The sequence below is a fragment of the Apus apus genome, chromosome 18, assembly GCF_020740795.1.
Source record: "Apus apus isolate bApuApu2 chromosome 18, bApuApu2.pri.cur, whole genome shotgun sequence".
NCBI classification, from domain to species: Eukaryota; Metazoa; Chordata; class Aves; order Apodiformes; family Apodidae; genus Apus; species Apus apus.
Genome location: NC_067299.1, coordinates 5,544,242 through 5,565,155, shown reverse-complemented (window position 1 = coordinate 5,565,155; position 20,914 = coordinate 5,544,242). Strand labels below are relative to the sequence as shown.

The window sequence follows — 20,914 nt, the reverse complement described above, 5'->3', positions numbered from 1 at the left end:
AGCTTCCATGGAACTTCCATGGCCTGGAGCTGTAATGGCACTGTGGGGATTCTGCAGTGGTGGCAGTCAGGTTGATGGTCTTTTCTTAATTGAGCAAAACTTGATCTCCATTAGTGGAATTCTTCCCCCACAAGAAAAGGGGAAATCCTCTACAGCAGAGGAGTTCACAACCAGATCTGAAAGTACTAAGGTGTGTCTGCAGCCCAAGAGTGCAGCAGCAGCTCCACTGACCTCAGGGAAGTTGTGGGTGTGCAAGAAAAGCCAGCAGTTGATGGAAATCCTTATCTAAAATATCAAACTAAGGCTGCTGGGATGTTCAGGAAAATGAAGTGCTGTATTGCTAGATCCCAAAAGGAGTAATTGGGTACAGAACCACATAGCAGTAAAGTCCATGCATCTGGACAGCTGCTCTGACAGTCTGATCCTGAAGGTCTCAGAGGCACAGAAACATTTCCCTGACCTTGCTGATGCCACTTGGGAAACCTGAAAGAGATTTGAAGCACAGAAAAACATCAAGTTTCTCTCAGTTTCTCTGCTCCATCTCCCTCTGCCTTGTTCAAACAAGTAGCTCTTCTTTTTTCTACACTTAACCTGAGTAAAATATATACCCTTGGCAGGAGTGAAAAATCTATTGCTAATTACACAATTATTTTATTATGTAGCACTAGTAAAAAATGTCTAGTAAAGAATTAATTCAGTTAAAATAATTTGAATCAAGCAATTATTTTCTTAACACTAGAATTAGCTGAAAGTACTTCAAGTGGTTTATTACTAGCACTACATAATAAAATAATTGTGTAATTAGTAATAAATTTGTCACCCCTTTTAAGGTCTTTTTCTTTGCTCAGGACAAAGGAGAAGGTTGGAGTTTTGTTTGGTTCTCAGTCCCCACTGTCTCTGCTAGAATTTATGTTTATTTGCAATTAGAAGAAATAAATTGTTCTTCTCTTCATCAGCTTTTGACATTTCTTAAATAGCATGAAACTCTTTTTCCTGAGCACTTGGACAATGACCTTGCAAATGAGCTAGAGAAATTACATCAGTGCCTAGGATGATTTTTTATATATACACACACACAGACTTTATATACACCTCTCTCACTTGCTCCATAGATGTTATTTTGTGTATATATATGTAAGAGTGTGTGTATATTTCCCAAATAATTAAATGCTTAACTACATTAATTTTAGTGCTTATCATTAGACTGGGGTTAAATGACAAGGGGACCTGAGCTGGCATCTCTTTCTTCCCCTGGAAATGATGGCTTGCTCAGGTGGCTGTAAGGATTTTAGATGATTTAAAGTGGCTCAGACTTTCAAGACTGTTACTGAAGGCAGAGTCTGTGTGTGGTACATGCATGAAACCCACTGAGTTTTTCTCCACTATGCACTGGTATTTTAATGGTCAGAAAAAATTAGGCAAACTGGGAGGTGCTAAGTGGAGAAGGAAAATTATTAAGGGGGTTGAAAATACTGTCCTGGGAGACATGAGAAATGAATACCTATAGTCTAAGGAAAAAAAACCAAACAACACTGGAAAGCCCACTGGTATTTATAGCAAGCCCAAAGGAGTGGAGAGATTATGTAGGGTGATGTAAGGAGTTGTAATATGAAATTAATGTGGATGGGGAAGGAAGGGACATTTGGCTGAAGACCGTGGAAAATTTCATCTATTTGGCTGTAGAAATGCCCCTAAAGAAGGGACAGATTTATTGTTTGGGATTTCTAAACAAAAGCTTTAAAAAGCACTGAGAAAAAAACATTTTGGAGTCAGTCTTGTGTGAACAAAGAGATGGACTAGATGATCCTAATAAGTATTTTTCATTTATTGTATATATTATTTGATACTTCTACATATAATTACGTGTAACAAAATATATTTATTTGAGGGTGCCTGTTTCCATTACAAACTATATCCATTATAAACTATATCATCTCATATAAATTCTTTTTGCCTTCCTTTTTTCTCCTTGATTTAAATCACCTTTGGAGCTGGTATTTTCAATGTACTGCCTTTACACAGTGGAGTTGTTCTTATTAATTTTGGGCAAAATGCCTTAAAAAATTTAATGCAAGAAGAGAAGAATGCTATTTCACATCTGAACCCTTCCCACACACTAATTTTTATAAAGATATGCAAAAAGGTCTGCTGCTCTTAGGTGTGCTGGGCACATTACATTAATCTTGTTACAGGTACTATCAAGAAATTGGGCAGCTTGTATTAAGTACAGAAATACCTGACCTGATTTCCAGAACTCCTGGAATAGTTGTTGGCTTGGCTGGAATGTAAGAGATGGATTATCTCCAAGACACATGGTGTAGGTATGGCTGGTGTGAGCTGAGAACCCTGCAGTCCCTCTTTGTGAGTAGATGTGGTTGCAAAGCAAGTTACCCAAAACCAGATTTCCAGAGTCTGGAGTCTGTCCAGGAGCAGGACTGAGGTGGGATCATCTCTGTTCTCAGACCATCTTGCCATCTCAGACCATCAGATAACACCAGCCAGAGCTTGCAGTACAGTAGCAGGACATGGTTAGATGAGCTGAATGACACTATTTTTTTTCCCAGCTTGGCCAAGCATGGCAGGGCTGAACCACTGACGTGCTGTGACTTCAAGCGCTGTGTCCTTTTCCCACAGACATGTATGACCAAGTGCTCAAGTTTGGTGCCTACATTGTGGATGGCCTGAGGGAGTATCGTCAGCCCGTGCTTATTTACATCCCACCCCAGGCAGAGCTGAGGGGAGGATCCTGGGTTGTGATTGACCCCACCATCAATCCTCGTCACATGGAGATGTACGCGGACCGAGAGAGCAGGTATGGCAGCTTTCTCCTTTCCTCCATAACCAGCTACCTGAGGAACAATTATTTGGCTGAGTGAGAAGCTCCCGCTTCAGAGTGTGGCAGTTGGTTACTGAAAGGGGCTGGCCACCTCCCAGGGTGGCCACCTTCCACCACTCACAGCTAAAGACTTGTAGTGATTTGATTCAACAAGCCCAAGTTTCAAATCACGTGCTTCTCTGTCTTTGGCCTGGGAACTGGGCAGGATCTTTGATGACAGTGGCTGGTTAATTGGTTGGTTTCATAAAGCTTGCCTAGCTTTTCAAAGAGCTTTCAGGTCACAGCTTAAATGAGACTGCTGAAGAGCATTGCTTGTAGCAGGCTGTGCTGCCTGCTGGTGGGTAGCTGTGGTTCTGTGAAACCTGGTGTGCATTTGTGGCATTGGATAAACAATAGCTAAGATTCTTTCTTTCTTCTTCTCTCTTTCTCTTTGTTTTGTCTCTCTCCCCCACTTCTTTCTTTACATACTTTCTAGATAACATTGAACCATTCCATTTTGTGTTTCCCCTTGTCCGATGACCTCAAAGTGCCTTTCTTTTCTCTTTTCCCATCACTGATCAGAGGAGGAATCCTGGAACCCGAGGGGACAGTGGAAATCAAATTCCGCAGGAAGGATTTGGTGAAGACGATGCGGCGCGTGGACCCCGTCTACATCCGCCTGGCTGAGCGGCTGGGTAGGTCTGCCTGGGGCTGGTGGAGCAGGGGGCCCTTGGCTGCTGGCTAGTGGGGGGGTTGAGAGACCTTACAAAGGGGCACTGGGGCATTTAATCAAATTCATGATCATTTTTGTTTACTTGGGGAGAAAACCAGCTGAGACGAGCTGCGTGTTGGTATGTGAGAGAGGTGACGTTGATGTGCATTTAACACACCAAGGGGGGGTGTGATATAGACAACATCTTTTTCAAATTCTTTTTTTTTTTTTTAATTGCATGGGTCTTTCAACAGTGTAGTTTCCATCTCAGCAACTGCTCAGCTCACTAAAGGTTTGTGGGCCAAACCCCCTCAGCTGGTATCATTTGGCATAACCAAAGAATTTGGTCAAAGAAATTTTGGGCTGCAGGACTTAGTTTTGAGTAAATGAGAGCTCTCTGCACTTTGGATTCAAGGCAAAAAAACTAGTTCTTCACCTCTTCAGTAAAATATGGGGTGATGTGCAGTGCTCAGTGGCTAGGACATCACTGCCTATGTTGTATTATTACTGTGCCTTTTGCTCCAAATGATCCCAGCACCTGGGATACACCCAACAACCCAAAATACAGAGTGTTCAGCAAAATGCACTTAATATCAGATAGGTCTCTCAGGGGAACTGACTCTTTAAATAGTTCTTTACTAGCTCTTACTATAAGAGTATAATCTTACAGAGCCTCTTTTTACCTCCAAAATTGACTACATTTCAGTAGTGGAAGAGGAATGCTATGTGGGGATGCTTTGAATTTATAAAGCCTTTTGGGATCCTTCAGGAGGAAAAGTGTTCTGCAAATGACTGATAAATCGTAGCTAATTCTGCAGTTAGGTTTTATTATTTGGCTTTTTTTAATTTATGAAAGTGCAACAATTTATATACAAAACAACCCTTCTGATATACCTTGGGAAGAGAATAATAATTGTAAAGGGTGCAGAAAGTGTTGAGAATCAGACTGCTGAAAACCAGTTACTTATTGATGGCTTTGATAGCTTTAAAGACATTTTCTCTCTCTTTTTTTTTTTAATGATAGTATTTTGACACTCTCTTTAGTTTTCTCTCACTGTGGCGATTGCTCTCTGGGCAAGCAGCAGGTTGGCAGGTGGTTGAGTTTTGCAGACCCCACAAGGCAGCAGTTTGATCAGCCTTCAGATCTTGCTCCCGTACACGACATGTTGCTGCGTGAGGGAGCGGGCACAGACGCCCCAGCGGAGGGATGTGGTTCTGTCTGCCTGTGTGTGGTGGCATTACAATCCAGTTCTACTGTTTGTAGCTGCAGCATGGAGATTCTCTTCACAAAACCTCCCTTTTGACCTGTGTTAGGCTTGATAGTGTCCCTTTAGGAGCACCCGGGTAGTGTGACCACACCAAATCGTGGAGACCCAGCACAGAGTCCCAGCCCGTGCTCTCCTCAGGTGTCACCCGTCCTGGTTTGAAGGCTGCAGTTGAGCTCCTCACACAGTCAGGGCTCTCAGCTACAGCTCCTGTGGGTGTTCCCACCTCTGCTTCAGAAGCAGGAGAGCTGCATCTTGGTGCACCAGCCTCCGGGGGAGGGAGAAATGAGATGTGTGGTTAGAGAAGGCAAAACGCTGAGCAGTCAGCTCCGCTCCATGCAGATAAATGGCACTACGGCAGGAGAGCTGCTTCTCAGAGTATTTACCTTCACCCTGCCATAAAAAGGACTGGCTCTGCAGTGAGCAAACCAACCTGCTGCCTCTGCAAAGAAACAGAATCTTCTGTGCAATGACTGCTGGATTAATCCTTTCCCAGGAGCAGTCACTGGCTGTGGACAAAGAGGGCTGCAGGAGAGCTGAAATCCTGGAGCGGTGGAGGAAGGGGTTGAGCAGAGCAACACAAGGGTCCATCACGCTGACTGGGTGCAGGACACCTGCAGAGCACCCTTGAATCACACCCCTGGGGCCCACACCAGCATCCCTGGAAAAAAATAGAGGGAGAAAGAGAATATAGTTTTCTACCAACAGTCAAAAATCCAATGCCGCTATGTCAGGAGACAGGAGCCTGTTCAGATTTTTTTTTCCCCTCTTCCTCTACAGGGTAATTACTCCCAGCAAACTCCATACACTTTAATTAAAATGACTGCAACACAAGAGCAAGTCACTTACAACTGTACATACAGAGAGCTCTAAAAGCTTCAGTCACTGATAAGCATCTCACTTAGATGGTTCGTAATTGCTCCCAACATCGGGTGATCATTGCTGTTGTTTTGCCACTAATTCCTACCATAGCAGGAAAGCCAAGATTGCAGGACACACTGAATTGCATAATTTTTTTTTTTTCTATTTTTTAAAAAAACTTTTTTTTTTTTTCTGGTTTTCTTTCTGGCCAATTTAAAATTTGTCAAAGTCGGTCTTCTTCTGGATCACTGCCCTTTGATATTTCGCGCACTCCATTTGCCACAAACAAGCCGCAGGGCCGCAGTTCATGCTGACTCCAGCAGAAGCAGAGAAAGCTCCATTTATCTTACACTGCCTGCTGAATTCTTACTCATTAGCTGGGGGTTCACTGCCTCTCTTTAACCCCTGAATGGCTGTCATCCCTCCCCGGAGCTGCTGAGGAACCAGGAGAAGGGAGATGCTCTCCCACGTGCGCCTGTTGCCGAGGGGTGGGGAACAGGGCGATCACAGTCTCACTCCAGGCATCTGGAGACATTGGGGTTGGACTTGGAATTGGGGAGTGTGAGAGCAGAGAAGGCTGGCAGATATTGAATAATTTGACATAAATCTGTTCATTATCAATTCTGCAGCGTTATTGCTGAAATGTTTATTAGCCCCATGTTTTATTAAAACGTCACTCAAGAGTTGTGTTATTACAAACCTGCAAGGAGAGCAGGGCAGAGGGCAAGGGAGGAGATGATGGCCCTTCCCCAGCTCTGGAGCTCATCTCCACATGGAGTGAGTGTGCAAGGAGAGCAGTGATTGCCTGGAAATGTGAGAAGGGTTCAGACTGTAAGCCTAAGGCTGTGGTTACAGAGCTTCAATTCTATTTTATTTATTTATTACAATTAGAATATGAGGAGTGGAATAAAACTTAGCTTTGTCATGCAGATTCAGAGCATGGAATGTGTCAGATGCTTGGTGGAATGTGACTGAAAGGAATGGCAAAATGGCTCCAGTTGGAGCAAGATGGAATATTATATTTTCACTTCTCACCTGTCAGGTATTTAACACGTAGTGAAAAGGAAGCACTTGCATGTCACCTGATATATGTTGTCATAGTGTGAGTATCCTCAGCTGCTGGTCCTATGAAATAGTTGTCTGTTTGCTGGTCTGCATCTTTCATTTTGTTTGCAATGATATGCCCATCTTGATATGCCTGGGCAAGGGGCAGGAGGGAAGTGTCCAGCACTTTGGGACGTGGCAGGTGGTGGGTGTTTTCTGCTCAAACACTGATGCTATGGACAACCCTCAACTTCCCACAGTTGATATATATTACCAGACTGTCTGTACTGCTGGATTCTGACCTTCTTTGCACTTTATTTGGCTAAAGAGCGTGCAAAACCTGTCTTAAATTTCCAAATAATGAGTGAACACTGAAGTGTTGAACCTGTAACTCCACTTCAGCAGAGCAGTTTCTCTCTGAAAACAAACGTGCTGGGGTGTGGCACCAGGATTGAACCCATGGGTCCCTTTTGGCCCCAGCTGCTCAACTTGGTGAAGACTTTGCTGCTGACCTGGGGAGAGCTCTGAGGCAGCCTCGTTTCTTGAGTGGTTGAAAACTTCCATCCTGTGACCCCTCTGTTCCCAAACTTTAGCTTGGAAAGTTAAATTGCAGCTCTGAAGTCTAGTAATTCTTTTCTGGGGGGAACTGTTTGTTCAGTGTTGTAATTAATCAAAATGCTGGTGGTCTTCTTGAGCAACAATGTAAGAAAAATGCTGCCGTTGTGATTCCATCTCTCATGAAGTCCGGGACAAATGCAGTTGAAACTTTGTCTCTTCAGGCAATGCTGATTTCCAGTAACTGCTCCAATCTGCAAGTGCTGCTGCATGTAAATTGTTGTTAATTCCCAATCATGAGTCTAGAAGAGCAAGGACTGCTTTCTGTCACCTCCTGCATGACAATATGTCTTCCCCAAAATAGGAATGTTCTGGAATTACGTACCTGCCACCCTTTGCCTGTTTGCTCTGATGCCATTATGAGGCTTCAGGAGCCAAGAGCTGGGGAGGACCAGGATGAAACATCACACAGTGCAGTTGTACAAGGATATTTCAAGCCATGTCATGAGTGTGTGTGACCTTCACTGCTATTTCATATTGCTAAATCCTACTGAATATTTAGTGAAGCAATTACAAGCAGTGTCATTTAAAGAAACAAGTGACAATCCAAAAATGCCTGTCTCTCTGGGGATGTGAGAGGCTCTGAGTGACCTTTCTTCTCCCCTCTGGAGCAGTTCCCTCCAGCTGGGGTGGGAAACGTGTTGCCTGGACAGCCCTCATGCTGTTGGCATTCCTGCTGCCTTTGCTGATGTTTTGTCTGGCAAGAGCTTTGTTAAAGGCAGAGGAAGAGAGGGTGAAACTCAGGTGGGAGGATTAGTGTTGTAGGTGTGGAAATTAGGTGGGACAGTTGTAACCAGGGTTAAACTGGACATTTAATTGTCATTGGATGCAGAGCAATTAGTGTACTTCTCCAGAGTTCATTTCCTCAGGACCCTTCCAGCACATGCTGCTGTGGGATTTAACTGCTTTACTAAAAGAGTGGCCACAAGCAGGTGAAAAGATAAATTGAACTTAATGTGGGGGGGTTTTTGGTGGTACCTGGGGGAAAAAAAATTCCCTAAATTTGCCTGTAGTAATTGTAACACTGAGATATTCATTATTAATGCTCCTCTGTAGTCTGGAGAGACAGCTACTATTGGTGTTGTAAAAGTAATCTTCGAAAATTGTAGGTATGGGGTAATTTGCCTGAGTCAAACATGTATGTGAGCAGCTGAGGCCTGGCTGGAGGCACCAAGGAGGGTCACATCAGATCTCTGCAGGGTCATGAGCACATCCTCAGCTTGTTGTTCAGAGGAGGTGGCCTGCTGCCATGGCCAAGGGGAATCCGTGTCTTGGGTACTGGTGTCCTGCCATGTCACTGGCTGGGTGTGACAGTTTGGGGCCTGGGTTGGAGCCATCTCCTTGGCTCAACACAGCGTGTGGAGCCTGAGGGCAGTCATGGAGGTTCCACAGGGCCAGGGGCCTTGGTGCTGGGCTTTGCCCAGGTCTTTGAGTGCATGTTTGTGGAAGAGGCAAGAAAATGGACATGGCCATGCTGAGACTGTGTGCCAAGAATGAGAAAATCCCACATTTCAACAGTTTAGAAACCATAAAGCATCAAATTGATTCAGAAGCTGCCTGGCTTTCTGCAATCAGAGGGAACCTACAGTAACATTTCTTCAAGTCATTTTGTCTAACCTGTTAAACTGGTCATATTTAAAAAAAGCACTTTGCTACTAAATGTTATGGGAAGCTGTGATTCATGGTCCTGCTGAGCCATCTCCATCTGGCAGGAACTCCATTAAAGGAAGCCCCTGCCTGGCCTCTCCAGTGGCCACATCCCTGCAGGACACGTGCCGGCCGCTCTGCCGGGCACACGCAGCCGAGCGGTGCTGGGGGACCCTGCCTGCTTCACAGGAGAGTTTGTCTTTAATGGGGCACAAATCAAAATAGTTTAGATGTTGCTTTCCTTGCCGTGATGCTTTCTCTTAACTTTTGGAGAGGAGTATAAATTGATATTGGGTATCAGAGCACTTTACAGGAAAGGTCTCTCCATGGATTTATTGCGGCGGCTTTTCCATTTGTCTGCGCGGGGAGGGCGGCTCCTCTGAACCTTCCCCCAGATCTGGGCTGTAAAGCGCATCTGCAGGTCCCTGAGGCAGCTTCCCTGCAGGGTGGTTAAAGGGCTTGTTCTGGCAACCAGAGGCTTTGGCATTTACTGTTCTGTGCCCTCAGGGCACTGAGAGCCCCAGGCTGAGGCCTGGGGGCCTGTTGTTCATGAGGAATGTTTCTAGGATGAAGGGCATTTTGGCAAGGCCTCAGCCGCTGCTCTTTTGGCCTCTGATCTTTGTGGTGCCCCACTGCTATTGCTTTCCCAGGGCATTTTTTCAGACACCCTAGAATGCAGAGGTCTTGGTGTGTTTACTACTGTGGGCTTTAAAGGTGTGTAGAGCCAGATCCAGACCTTCACCTGGCCTCTCTGATCATGCCCAGGGCTGGGATCATACCAGCACTATATATAGATCCAGGCGAGACTGCAGAGCAAACTGCAATCCAAGATAAATGTGACATTTTACAGCACTTAGAGCGCTGCCTTAGAAAGTGTCCTGTGCTGCCTGCCAAGTGAGGAAGGTCACTCATGTTCTTCCTTCCTTTAAATTGTCCTCTGGTCTTCCCTGCCTGCCCCAGCTGCGTGCCAAAACCCGCTGCGCTTTGTGTTGGTGTTGGAATGGGGCTGTTTCAAAGTGCTGCTGCTTTTGTTTCTCTATCGATTAGCAGCCAATCCATACCTAGAGGTCTATAATGTTCCTATGATTTAAACTTTTAACAATTTCATTAACTGTCAAGTACCTTTAGAGCAAAGGAATCCCATATTTTAACTCCCCTCTCCTTGCCAGCACAAGATTTGTGGAAGGCAACTTCTTTTCCCGAGAAATAAATAAATAAACCCCCAGCTTTCTGAAAAACCCCGAGGCCTCGAGATCTGACTAGGAAAGAAAGAAAACCATTCCAAGATATTTAATTGTACAGGGGGCTTACAGGATTGATCGAGAGCTTAGCTTTTTACAATAGTCCAGTGAATAAGAAATGCTCCTGACAAACGATCGATGATGGGATAATCACTCTTTATCCCCCCTCCTCATTGTTACCTTCTTTCTTCCAGGAGAACAGGGTTCAGAAGTCAAAAATCTTTATAGACGCTGCTTTTAAATTAAGCAGAAAATAGACATTGACATATTTGTTAATCTCACCTAAATCATTACTGGGCCTGTCTGGTTTGACTGTACACAGTGAGGGTGGCAGAGAGGCCAGAATACGTGAGTATTCCTGACTCTGAAGTGCACACATTGCCCTGTAAAACAGGGAGGTGGAGGAGCCTGTGAATGTAACATGGATAAATACAGATAATTTTTTATTCTGAAGGTTGTAAGGGTAGCTTCTCTTAATTAAAACCTTCTTAACTAGCAATTGAAAGGCTGGGTAGCATTTGTATTGGTAGGCACGTAAAAACATTCCTTCCTTAGAAAGTACCATTGGATGGCTGGCCTGGGGCTTGGAAACATGGAGGGGGGGTGTTCAGACCTTTCTGACTCGGAAGAGAAACTCCAGAAGGAAATGTAAACACAGGTAGTGTGAGATAGAAGAGAGCAGGGCCTGCCTGCCATGGGGGTGAGCCCTGTGTCAGGGTGCTGTGCATGAGCTGCTGTGGTGCCGCACCCAGCAGTGAGAGCCACTGAGGTGCCCAGCCCTTGGGTCCCTCCACCCTGGATCATCCTGACAGTGTAGGTCAGCTCAGAAAGAGCAGCAGCATCATGCAGATGCAGTGTGGTTCTTTCCCCAGGGTCTCCTCTCAAGCTTCCAGCAGTCCTGTGGTTTTGGAGGCTTCCTGAGAACAGATTCGTGTCTGCATCTTTGTACTTAGAGGCCTGTGAGGGACTTTCTTGTGTGAATTTTGTCCGATTGCTTTCTGTGAGCCCATGTGCACCTCTGGTGGCAATGAGGCCATTTGCTTTTGCAGCTGTGTGAAAGTGTTCCCTCTCGTTGGGGGATTGCAAAGCTTTTGCCCACAAATTTCATCTGGTTTTGTTGGGAGGGGCTTGGATTCCTTTGGCTTCCTTCTGCAATTCCAGAGCCTGCTGTTGTCAGACTGGGCGGTTGGAGCTGCTGAGGATGCCCAGTGCTCACCTGTCCTCCTGCCTGTCCCCAGCCATTGCCTCCCCTGTCACCCAGCTGGGGAGCCTGGCAGTTTAACAATAGTGTTGCTGTGATGGTAGATGTTGCATTTAATCCCTTGACTTTCCTTTGTAAATGATAAAGATTAAAGCAAACAAAAAAGCTTGATGGTGTTCACACACCTCAGAACACGGTTGTGGTACTTGGGCTACAGGAGAACAATGCAGGAGCAGTGTCCTCTGGCTGAATCAATGTGCCAGCTTTTGTTCCAGGTTCTCCAGTTGACTTCTTGTGTTACTGGGCAGGACACCTCTTTGTTTTAGGTCTCAGCTCCCCTCTGCACACTGAAGAGCAATATTTTGTCTCTCCCAGGCTGTGGGTGGTTACATTAACATTTGAATGGAAGGTGCTGTAGGACAGTTGAATGTTACAACCCACCAGTGCTTGGAGCAAGACCTGGCCTCAGATTGCCAATGACCTCTGCTTTGAAGAGGAGGCGGGATGGGAGCAGCTGTCTCTGAGGCCATGAACTTGCAACCAGGGCTTCTGGTGTGGGTGGGAGGTTAAAAAATGGCACAATTCAGCAGAATATCCAGTACCGTATAATTTGGTTCAGACCGCAATCTTTGCTTAAATTGAGCTAAGATTGGCTCTAAATACCCCGGCTCTGCTCAAGGGCCTCTTCCACATGTGTCGGGGAGGCAGCGTAGGAGAAACATCGACCTGCTTCTGGGCCAGCTTTGACCTCGTGTAAATTACTGCAGGTTCAGTGGAGAGTTGCCCTTGTGATTCCATTTCCTGTGGCTTGGTGCAGGGAGAAGAGGGATTTTACATTTGTGGTTTGATAACGGGGCAGCTGCAGGAAGTGGTGGGAGCTGCAACGTGTTCCCCTTGCCTGGCTTAGTCTGGGTCAGGCAAGTCCAAAATGAATCAGAAATGGTTTAATGCATGTTTTTGTTTTAATCAAAGTTAATTTTATGTGAGCTGAATGCTTTAAAATGAATGAAAAATTCCGAACTCCACAGGACACTTATTTTCTTGACACAGTTTTATTTTCGTCCATCATGGTAGCCTGGGATGGAGACTAGTGTGTACTGATCACTGGTGAACTGCACGTGAGTGGTTTTGGCATCTCAGGCGTAACTGGTGTGTTTTCCTTAACAAGGCAATGCCTCTAACAGCTACTGGCAGGAATGAGCCTGCAGGAGAACTTGAACTTGTGTAGGTGGTTTTACATTGTCCATGTTTCTCGCTAAATGAACTGTGTGTTGGGACATGACTCCTTTTTAGGAGCAAGTCCAGTAAATGTCACTTAATGGAAGGCTCAGCTCGTTGGCATTTAAATGGAATAGAGTTTCCATGGTGAAAACTCCTTCAGTGCTCTTGCCTGAATGTCAGTGGCAGGAAATCTGGGCTGGAACAGCAAAATTTGACTCCAGGCTTTGCTTGGCATCGCTGGGAGCTGATGGTCTGGTGTTTGTCCTGGCCAGAAGCAGGCTGGGTTTCACCTACATGCAGGAACAGAAGAAACCCCCCTTCTCCCTCGGGCCCTTCCCCCCTGCAGCAGTGCCCTGTGCATCCGCCCCAGTGCTTGACCCCCAGAGGGCTCTGACCTGTGGCTGTGCCTGGTTGCAGGTACCCCCGAGCTGAGCGCTGCCGACCGGAAGGAGCTGGAGACCAAGCTGAGGGAGCGGGAGGAATTCCTGATTCCCATCTACCAGCAGGTGGCCATGCAGTTTGCTGACTTGCACGACACACCCGGCCGGATGCAGGAGAAGGGAGCCATCACTGTGAGTACTAGGGATCTTTCCTTGGGGACTTCATTGGAGGGTTTGGCACATGGGGAACAGCAGTCTCCAGTGGGACAGGCTGCTGCTGGAGGCAGCCTGCAGGCCTGCAGATGAACCCCTGCCACCGTGACGCTTGCCACAGGAGCAAACCCTCCCCACCCACCAGCTGTTTTCTGGTCCCAGAACACAAGCACATCATGTTTTCTAGCACCTTCACCTGATCCATGTCCCTGTGTGACCTCACATTTTCTGGGCTTCACCAGTAGCTCATGAACAACCACAGCAAAAACCCACGGAGCAGCCTGGCCTGGCAGAAAGGGGAAGGGGTGGTGGTCTGTACCCATGGGGACCTGCATGGTGGGCAGGGCTGCAGTCATGTCAGGGGTGGAACCCTGGCCCATTAGAGCATCCTGGTTCCCTCTCCTGGATGTCAGTATCTTGGGCTGTGCTGCTCATCTGAGGAGCTCTGTCTCCCTTTGCAGAAGGGAGCAGATCTGAGGAAACAGAGGCTGGTTGTAGCTTCTGATGCCTGAATAGTATGACAGGGTGGAAGTCCTCAAAGCTCAGACAGGGGAGTCTGTATGTCTGTTGTGCAAGTGCTGTAACTAAGTATAACTAAGCAAGCCTGGTTTTGCCCTTGGGAATCAGGCATATGTATTTCTCCTCATAAATGTTGTCATTCATTTCTCCTCTCTGCTTATGTCTTGGGCAGGACATTCTAGATTGGAAAACTTCCCGTACTTTCTTCTACTGGAGATTAAGACGTCTTCTTCTGGAAGATGTGGTCAAAAAGAAGATTCATGATGCCAACCCTGAGCTGACTGATGGGCAGATCCAGGCTATGCTGAGACGCTGGTTTGTAGAAGCTGAAGGGACAGTGAAGGTAAATGAAAAAGCAGTTTCACCATAGCCTTAAAGTTCAGAGGAGTTTGAGCTCTGATTTTTTAATGTGCAAAAACATCTTAGGTGATGAAAGAATTTTTGGGAATGTTCCAGGTCATGAGTTGTTTCATTGAGACACTTTTTATAGCAGGGCAGAAAAGCACAGCAGGTTTTTTCCCAAGCATGTAGCACCATTGATAAGAAAACCTGATCATCTCACAAGGAGGAACAGCTCAAGGCAGGGCAGTGTGCGGGACAGAGGCTGCAGAGGTGCTGCTGCCTGGCAGAACCAGCAGCAGAAAGCCTGGGAGCCACCACATGTGCTCTGTACACCAGCCCCGAGTGTCTCCATCTCCTTGTCTCAGTGCTCAGTGTCTAAACTAGCACCATGGGGCTACTACAGAGGAGCAGGCCTAGCTGTGCAGACCAGCCCCTGCAAACCCCGGGGCCCTCTGTGATGTGAAAGTGGGATTTTTTCATTATTCTTACTGAATAAAACCCTCAGTCCTGCTCTGTCCCCATGATGAGAAGGGTGTGGGGATTCACTGCTTTTACCCAGATGTTTTGGGGGGCAGATGTTCAGCTGGCCTGCCTCATCCACCCATGCTGCTGCTTGTGGAGCAGACCAGGGCTGTGCTGTCCCCCCTTTCCCTGGGTGGCCCCTCACCTGCCTTCCCTTTCCTTGGGCCATGAACTTAGAGATGGTGGGGACAGACCACATGTGCCTGGGGTCACCACTGCCACATCTCGGGCCCAGGAGCCTCTGCCCTTCCTCCACCGAGTGTCCCATGTCCCCTGGGCTGCACAGCCCCTGAACTCCAGGTGGAGCTGTTTGCTCCAAGATGTCACTGCCAGGGCTTGGGGTCAGGGTGGCCTCATGTGACGTTTTCCTTCTTTTAACTGTGCGCCAGCTCCACAGCTGGCAACCTCTGCAGAGCAATCTCTGGAGCTGCTCGTGGGTTGTTTTTGTCGCAGTCCTCCAATCTGAGTTCTTTATTTTTATTTTATTCTATTCTATTTTTAAAATCATGAACAGTCAGGGGTTCCAGAAAGGGGGGGTTGTTCTCTGGAGGGCAGCAGGCTTTCCAAGGTAGTGTCTGAGTGTCTTTAAAAGCAGGCATCTCGTTAGCTAATACATTACACCAATCAAGGAGAGTTATCTTAAGCCACAATTAATCTGCTCCCTGGCATATGTTGATAGGAAAGCATCATGCTGTTTCTTAATTAAAAGCAAACGGATTAAAAATGATTAATAAGAGTATTAAATATTCTCCTAAACTAAAAGCTTTGGGATTCTTGGGTAAATCTAGCTTTATGCGGGTCTGCAACCGTAAGGCAGCTTCTTGGGGTGGGTGGGTTTTTTTTTTCCTTTCCCTGAAATCTTCCTAAATGCCCTGCTTTGTATGCAGGGAGCATTGCTGGTGTGTCTGGGGGCAGCAGCAAGGAGCAAAACCTAACGAGTTTTAAAATAATAAGAGAAAACAATGAAATAAGCAAAATCTTCAGGCTGAAATGACATCACTGACTTAGGACATCTCGTGGGTCGTGGTGAAGAAAAAAAAGAAATATCCTGGTTTTATAATCAAGTGTCAGGCAGGAGTGACAGGGGGGCTGCAAGAGGGGCTGCACGACCAGGGCAACGCAGGGAAGGAACGTGGCTTGTGAGAGTCTGGGGAAAAGGGAAATGGTTTCTTGGACTTCAGGACCTGGTAATTAAATATACAAAGCAAGGGTGAGCAGTGAGGGGGCTCGTGGGTGCAAGTGCTGCCTTTGCGCTCCTCTCTGGAGCAGGGAGGGAGGAAAATCAGCTTGGAAGGGGCTGGGGGCTGCTGAGGGGAGAGCTGGTGGAACCCACTGTGAGCCAGGAGGGGAGGGTGCTGCTGCCTTCACTGCTGCTGCTCCAAGGGCCTTTGCAGACCCCCCTGCTCCCTGAGCAGCCCCTGAAATTGTCCTGCTGCAGCCAGAGGCAGCACGAGGAGCAAAGCTGTGGAAGGTTCCCCGAGCAGGGGTTGCTCTGGGGGTGCTGGGGGCTTTGCCCACCCCAGGAGGGTGCATCGGTGCTCTGAGCTCATTGTCATTCTGACTTTGACTTCGTTAGTGATAACAGGGAAGGATAGTGCACCTTTAAATGACGAACTTTGTGTTTAATTACCCAAATAAAATGACATAAATATGAATGAGTGCTAATGGTGGGACTTGCTTTTCCGGAAACCATTAACAAAACGATTCTTAAATGATTTGTAAAGAAAATGAGAGGAGAAGAGAGGAGCGAGAAGGCTATTAGGCATCTAACACACTCCTGAATTATTATGTAGTTGACTACCTAGCAAATATCAGGTGAAATTATCTTGGGAAATAAAAAAAAGGGGTTTGTTGCCAAGGCTTTTCAGGTCTTTGGAGGCCCCAACCTCAGCTGTGTGCAGACCTGCTGAAGGGATCCTGTGAGTTTTTGGGGAACACTAACACTGGGTCAGTTTGTAGGTGACAGGGACTTGTGGGTCCCATGACAGCTTAGCACTGGGAGAAGGCTGAAGATCAGCTGTTTCTCTGACCACCCTCACCTTTTGGGCAGTCAGGTCTCAGCAGAAGTTGGGCATCTGAGCACAGCAGGAGGCTGGGGTTCACCTGGGACAGCTTCTAGGGCCGGTGCAGAGATCTTGGTGGCATCTGCTGCCCCCCTGCTTCCCCTTTAGTCACATTTATGGAAGGAAATGCAAAAGAAATGTATCGTTTGACTTTTGCTAATTGTTAGTTGTGTTTATAAAGCCACACACACTGGGAGAGCTGCCAATGTCCTCTACCCACAGCTGCCAAGAACTGCAAGTTAAATTTTAGGAACGGTACGCGGGGATGGGGAGTGTGCCCAGCATGGGGACCTGCCAGGTGACACTTATGGTTTGTTGGCAGGCCTACCTGTGGGACAGCAATAAGGACCTGGTGGAGTGGCTGGAGAAACAGCTGACGGAAGAAGAAGGCGTTCGCTCCGTTGTGGATGAAAACATCAAGTACATCTCCAGGGACTACATCCTCAAACAGATCCGGAGGTGAGCCAGCCGCGCCGCGCCTGCGGAACGGGGCTTTGCTGAGTCCAGGCTCTGATCTTGGCCATGTGCACTTCCCAGCTCAGGGAAGACATTTCCACACGCACTGCACATTAACTGGCAAACATACAGGGTGTGGAAATGCAGTTTCCTTCAGAAATGCAAATACGGGAGCAGAAGTGGAGCTACTGTGAAAAATTCTCCATCTCCTGTTCTCCTGCACAGGCTGTAGAGCCTGTAGAAGCCACAGAGCAGGGCTCTGCTCCAGCCCTTCACCAGAACGGGAGCTGAGAGGAGTCAGGGCACAGACACTTCACTGCTAGTGGGTCTGTTCTCTATTTGAGACAGAGAATTGTTTTAGAGGGCTGCATAATGCGTGAAGCAGGGAGAGAGAGCAGATCTCTGAGCCGGGCTGCTATCAAAGTGGTGTGTTGACAATGCATGGCCAGAATACCCTTAAGGCTTCCTTCCCTTTGTTTTTCCAAGCCCCAGTTTTCCCAGGCAAGTTAACTAGTGTCTTTGTTGCTCAGTGTTGTAATTTGCCCAGTTCATTTTCATTGCAGTTTAGAACTACACCAAATAACCCCCCAAACACTAAAACAGGTGGAGTTTCTCTTCCTCCTGCCAGTAAGAGTTCCTGTGCACATTTGCAGACATTCATCCAGCAGAGCCACTTAAGCCTCATCAGCCAAAGGCTGTGCTAGATGTGAACTGATCTAACTCTGATCATTTTTGTCTTAGACTGGAGGTTTCTTACAGCAGCTTTGCCTCTGAGATAGCTGGGGGAGGGCACTGAACTGTGGAGTGAAGCTCCTCTGGTTTCCATGTCCCATGTCTGACTGTAGGATGTCTTCCCACCATTCCCACCAGTTTCTCCATCTGTGCTGTGGCAGCCAGGAGTGTGTCATCTGGGAGGGGGAGATGTGGGTGCTCTCAGCAGCCCCTGAAGGTGCTGCTGGTGGGATCAGGGCACATGCCAGCTCTTGGCTTCCCCATGTCCATGCTGTGTCCTCACGCTCTGGCCTCTCAGGATTTCAGCCTCTATGGTGCCAGAGCTCTGCCACCAGCAGATGTCATGCCACCAAGGCCCGAGCTGCTCCTGAGCTGCTCCATCAGCTCCCACAAGTGCCCGCTGCCTCGTCCCATCTCTTACAGGCCCTGTATTTGAGTCCTGCCCTCCAGGGCCTGACCAGGAGCTGTCAGACATGCTCTGGTGCAAGTGTCAGGGCTGCTCACTTAACTCTTGCCTCTTTCCAGCCTGGTCCAGGCCAATCCGGAGGTTGCCATGGATTCCATAGTGCACATGACCCAGCATATATCACCCACCCAGCGAGCTGAGATCGTGAGGATCCTCTCCACAATGGACTCGCCTTCTTCAACATAAGAACATTGATTTCCCACACTCCCCTCTGCCCGGTACAGTGGAGGAAAAAAAAAAGCAGCTCAGAATTGCCCTTTGCTTGACTGTGACCACTATACCAAGACGGGGAGGCTCAGGGAAACACTGGCAGAGTGACATTTTTATTTTTTCAAATCAAGACTGACCAGAGGAAGCGTGTTCTTTGGCTGGAGACACAAGGAAAATGTATAAACACAAGCGCCTGCAGAACTGAGTTACAGCTGTCTAACTACCTTATTTATTTAACAAAGCATGACTGGACCAAGGCAGCGGTTTGCTGTTCGGCTGCCACCCGAGCGCTGCAGCCAGGCAATGAAGGGTGCTGCAGCACCCTGAGCTCTGGCAGTAGCAGAGCAGGGGCTCATTTAAATTACACCCCTGTGCCCCTGCCTACTTCTCTGTTCCCATCCCTACTGACAAGTGCCAACATCACCCCCTGCGAGAGAGCGGCTGCAGCCGAGGATGGGCTCTGCCTCCCTGGAGTGGGTGGGAGCTCAAGGTCCTCCCACCTGGCTCGAGCCCCTCATGATCAGCCCTCCTGTCCCTGTCAGCCTGGTGCTGAGCTCTATTTCAAATGTCTCTTGTTACTTACAAGTAGAGGAAAAACAGTGTGTAAGCCAGGGTGGCCAGGGCTGTCCCTGTGCCTCAGGGGAGGCTGCAGGGAAGGCTCCGGAGATTCCCAGCACTGTGAAGGTGGCTGTGGTAGGATTTTGGAAGCTAAATCCCTGCTTGCTTTGCCTTTGTGCCCAATTGCTGTGCAACAGGTCAGTAAACTGTGTGAAAGACCCTTCTAGGAAGATGTAAGAGGCCAAAACGCAGCTGCTCTTCCTTCCCTATGTATTTTGGGGATAACAGATGTGGGGCAGCCCCACTGCTGTGTATCCCCCACGTCAGTGCTAATGCCTTTCATGTGAGTAGGTAATTGGAGACAGTGTTTGCCAGGGTAAAGGATGGAGTCAAGTACCCTGATGGGGTTAGAGCTGTGAAAGGAAACCTCAGCCTGATACAGCTGAGCAAAGCTTCCCTCCATCACCCACCTGTGTGCCAGAGCTGGCTCCAGCAGAGCTGCCTGTGCTCTGTGTGTGGTCAGGAGGGAAGACAGAAATGTAAGAAAGGTTTATTTTGGTATTTCCCTGCCTTAGCACCAGCTGACTTCTGTAGCCATTCCAATGGGTGCTCTTTGCAGCCAGTGAGGATTAATTGTCTTCAGTTTGGCCAGTGAGCACAGCGCCGGCACTGAGCCAGGCTGCCCAGGTCGGAGGGGTGGCAGCAGTGCAGGGCACTACAGGCTGACCCAGCCCAGGTCCCTGGTTTATTCCTACACTTTTTTATTTTCATGGGCTTCCTGACCATGATCAAAGATGAGAGGAGATGAAACTCTGAAGGGAAGCACAGTCAAACCCTAAGCCACAGATCCTGGGATGGAACTTGGTATAAGCAGTACTGGAGAGCTTTCACCAATGATTGGCTTTAAAGTATTTCAGATTTTACAATTCCTTTTCTAGTAGAGCATGACTCAGAAGGGATGTTTTTATGAGAGAAGTAATTAATGATGATGCCAGTGCCTCACACCTGTATCGTTTCCTTCTGCACTGCAACACAGCCCCTTGTGTGTGGTGCCAGAGCTCCTGTGAGATCCCAGTGCTCCTCCCCAGTGACCAGCAGCAGCACTGCAGCCCTGCCTGTGGCCAGCGGAGCAGTGTCCTCCAAAGGACTAGCTTTTTTGTAATAGTTAAGAACCCTAATTTGATTTAAAAGACATTTTTCCCGCTAGAGCTCCCTGAACAATCCCCAAAGATGCTTTTACTTATGCTGATGAGGGCCACAGCAGGACAGAGAACATCTCAGCCAGACAGGACCATTCTGGGGCATCGTGGCATGGGTGATTCGTCAGGTTCCTCCTCTGTTGTTACCAGGATTTCCTACATGGTGGTGTCATAGATCAATCCCTTATCCCAGACGTCTGCAGGTGTTACAGGAAAGATCCCTGTGCCCGATCCTTCTGCTGGGGGTGGGAGCTGTTGCTGCCAAAGTCTCTTCCCTGCTGGGCAAGAGCAGACCCCCTGTTTCACTGTTACAAGCGCCAAGTTCGGCGCCACTTAATTAGGGGGTAAAGTAGCTCCAAAGAAAGCCCAGCTGTAGTTAACGCTGGAGCTGGTCCAAGTCTGGCACTGGCCCTGGGAGCCCTGTGGAAGTCAGTCCTGGTGGGAGCATCATGGCAGTGTCACCAGTTGCTGTCCCAGCCCCAGTGGTCGCAGCAGCACTGGTGCTGCAGGCATCCAGGTTGGTTACCACGGGGCAGGGATGGTGGAGAAACCACCCTCTGTTCGTACGGTTCTCGCTGGTGCTGAAGTATTTCATTTACCTCAATTTCTTTTAATAAAAAGAATGAGTTACA

The 20,914-nt window shown here is 47.7% G+C and overlaps 1 protein-coding gene across 8 annotated transcripts in view; it reads left to right on the top strand.

Moving 5' to 3' along the window:
- ACACA (acetyl-CoA carboxylase alpha) overlaps window positions 1-20,914 on the top strand; it is a 126,676-nt gene extending 105,762 nt beyond the window's left edge. For all 8 annotated transcript variants that reach the window (XM_051635482.1, XM_051635476.1, XM_051635477.1 and 5 more), the window contains 6 exons: window positions 2,635-2,812; window positions 3,398-3,510; window positions 13,040-13,194; window positions 13,907-14,077; window positions 16,984-17,120; window positions 18,375-20,914. In XM_051635482.1, coding sequence (XP_051491442.1) covers window positions 2,635-2,812; window positions 3,398-3,510; window positions 13,040-13,194; window positions 13,907-14,077; window positions 16,984-17,120; window positions 18,375-18,501 — 881 coding nt within the window. In that variant the 3' untranslated portion in view covers window positions 18,502-20,914. The remainder of the gene's footprint in view (window positions 1-2,634; window positions 2,813-3,397; window positions 3,511-13,039; window positions 13,195-13,906; window positions 14,078-16,983; window positions 17,121-18,374) is intronic.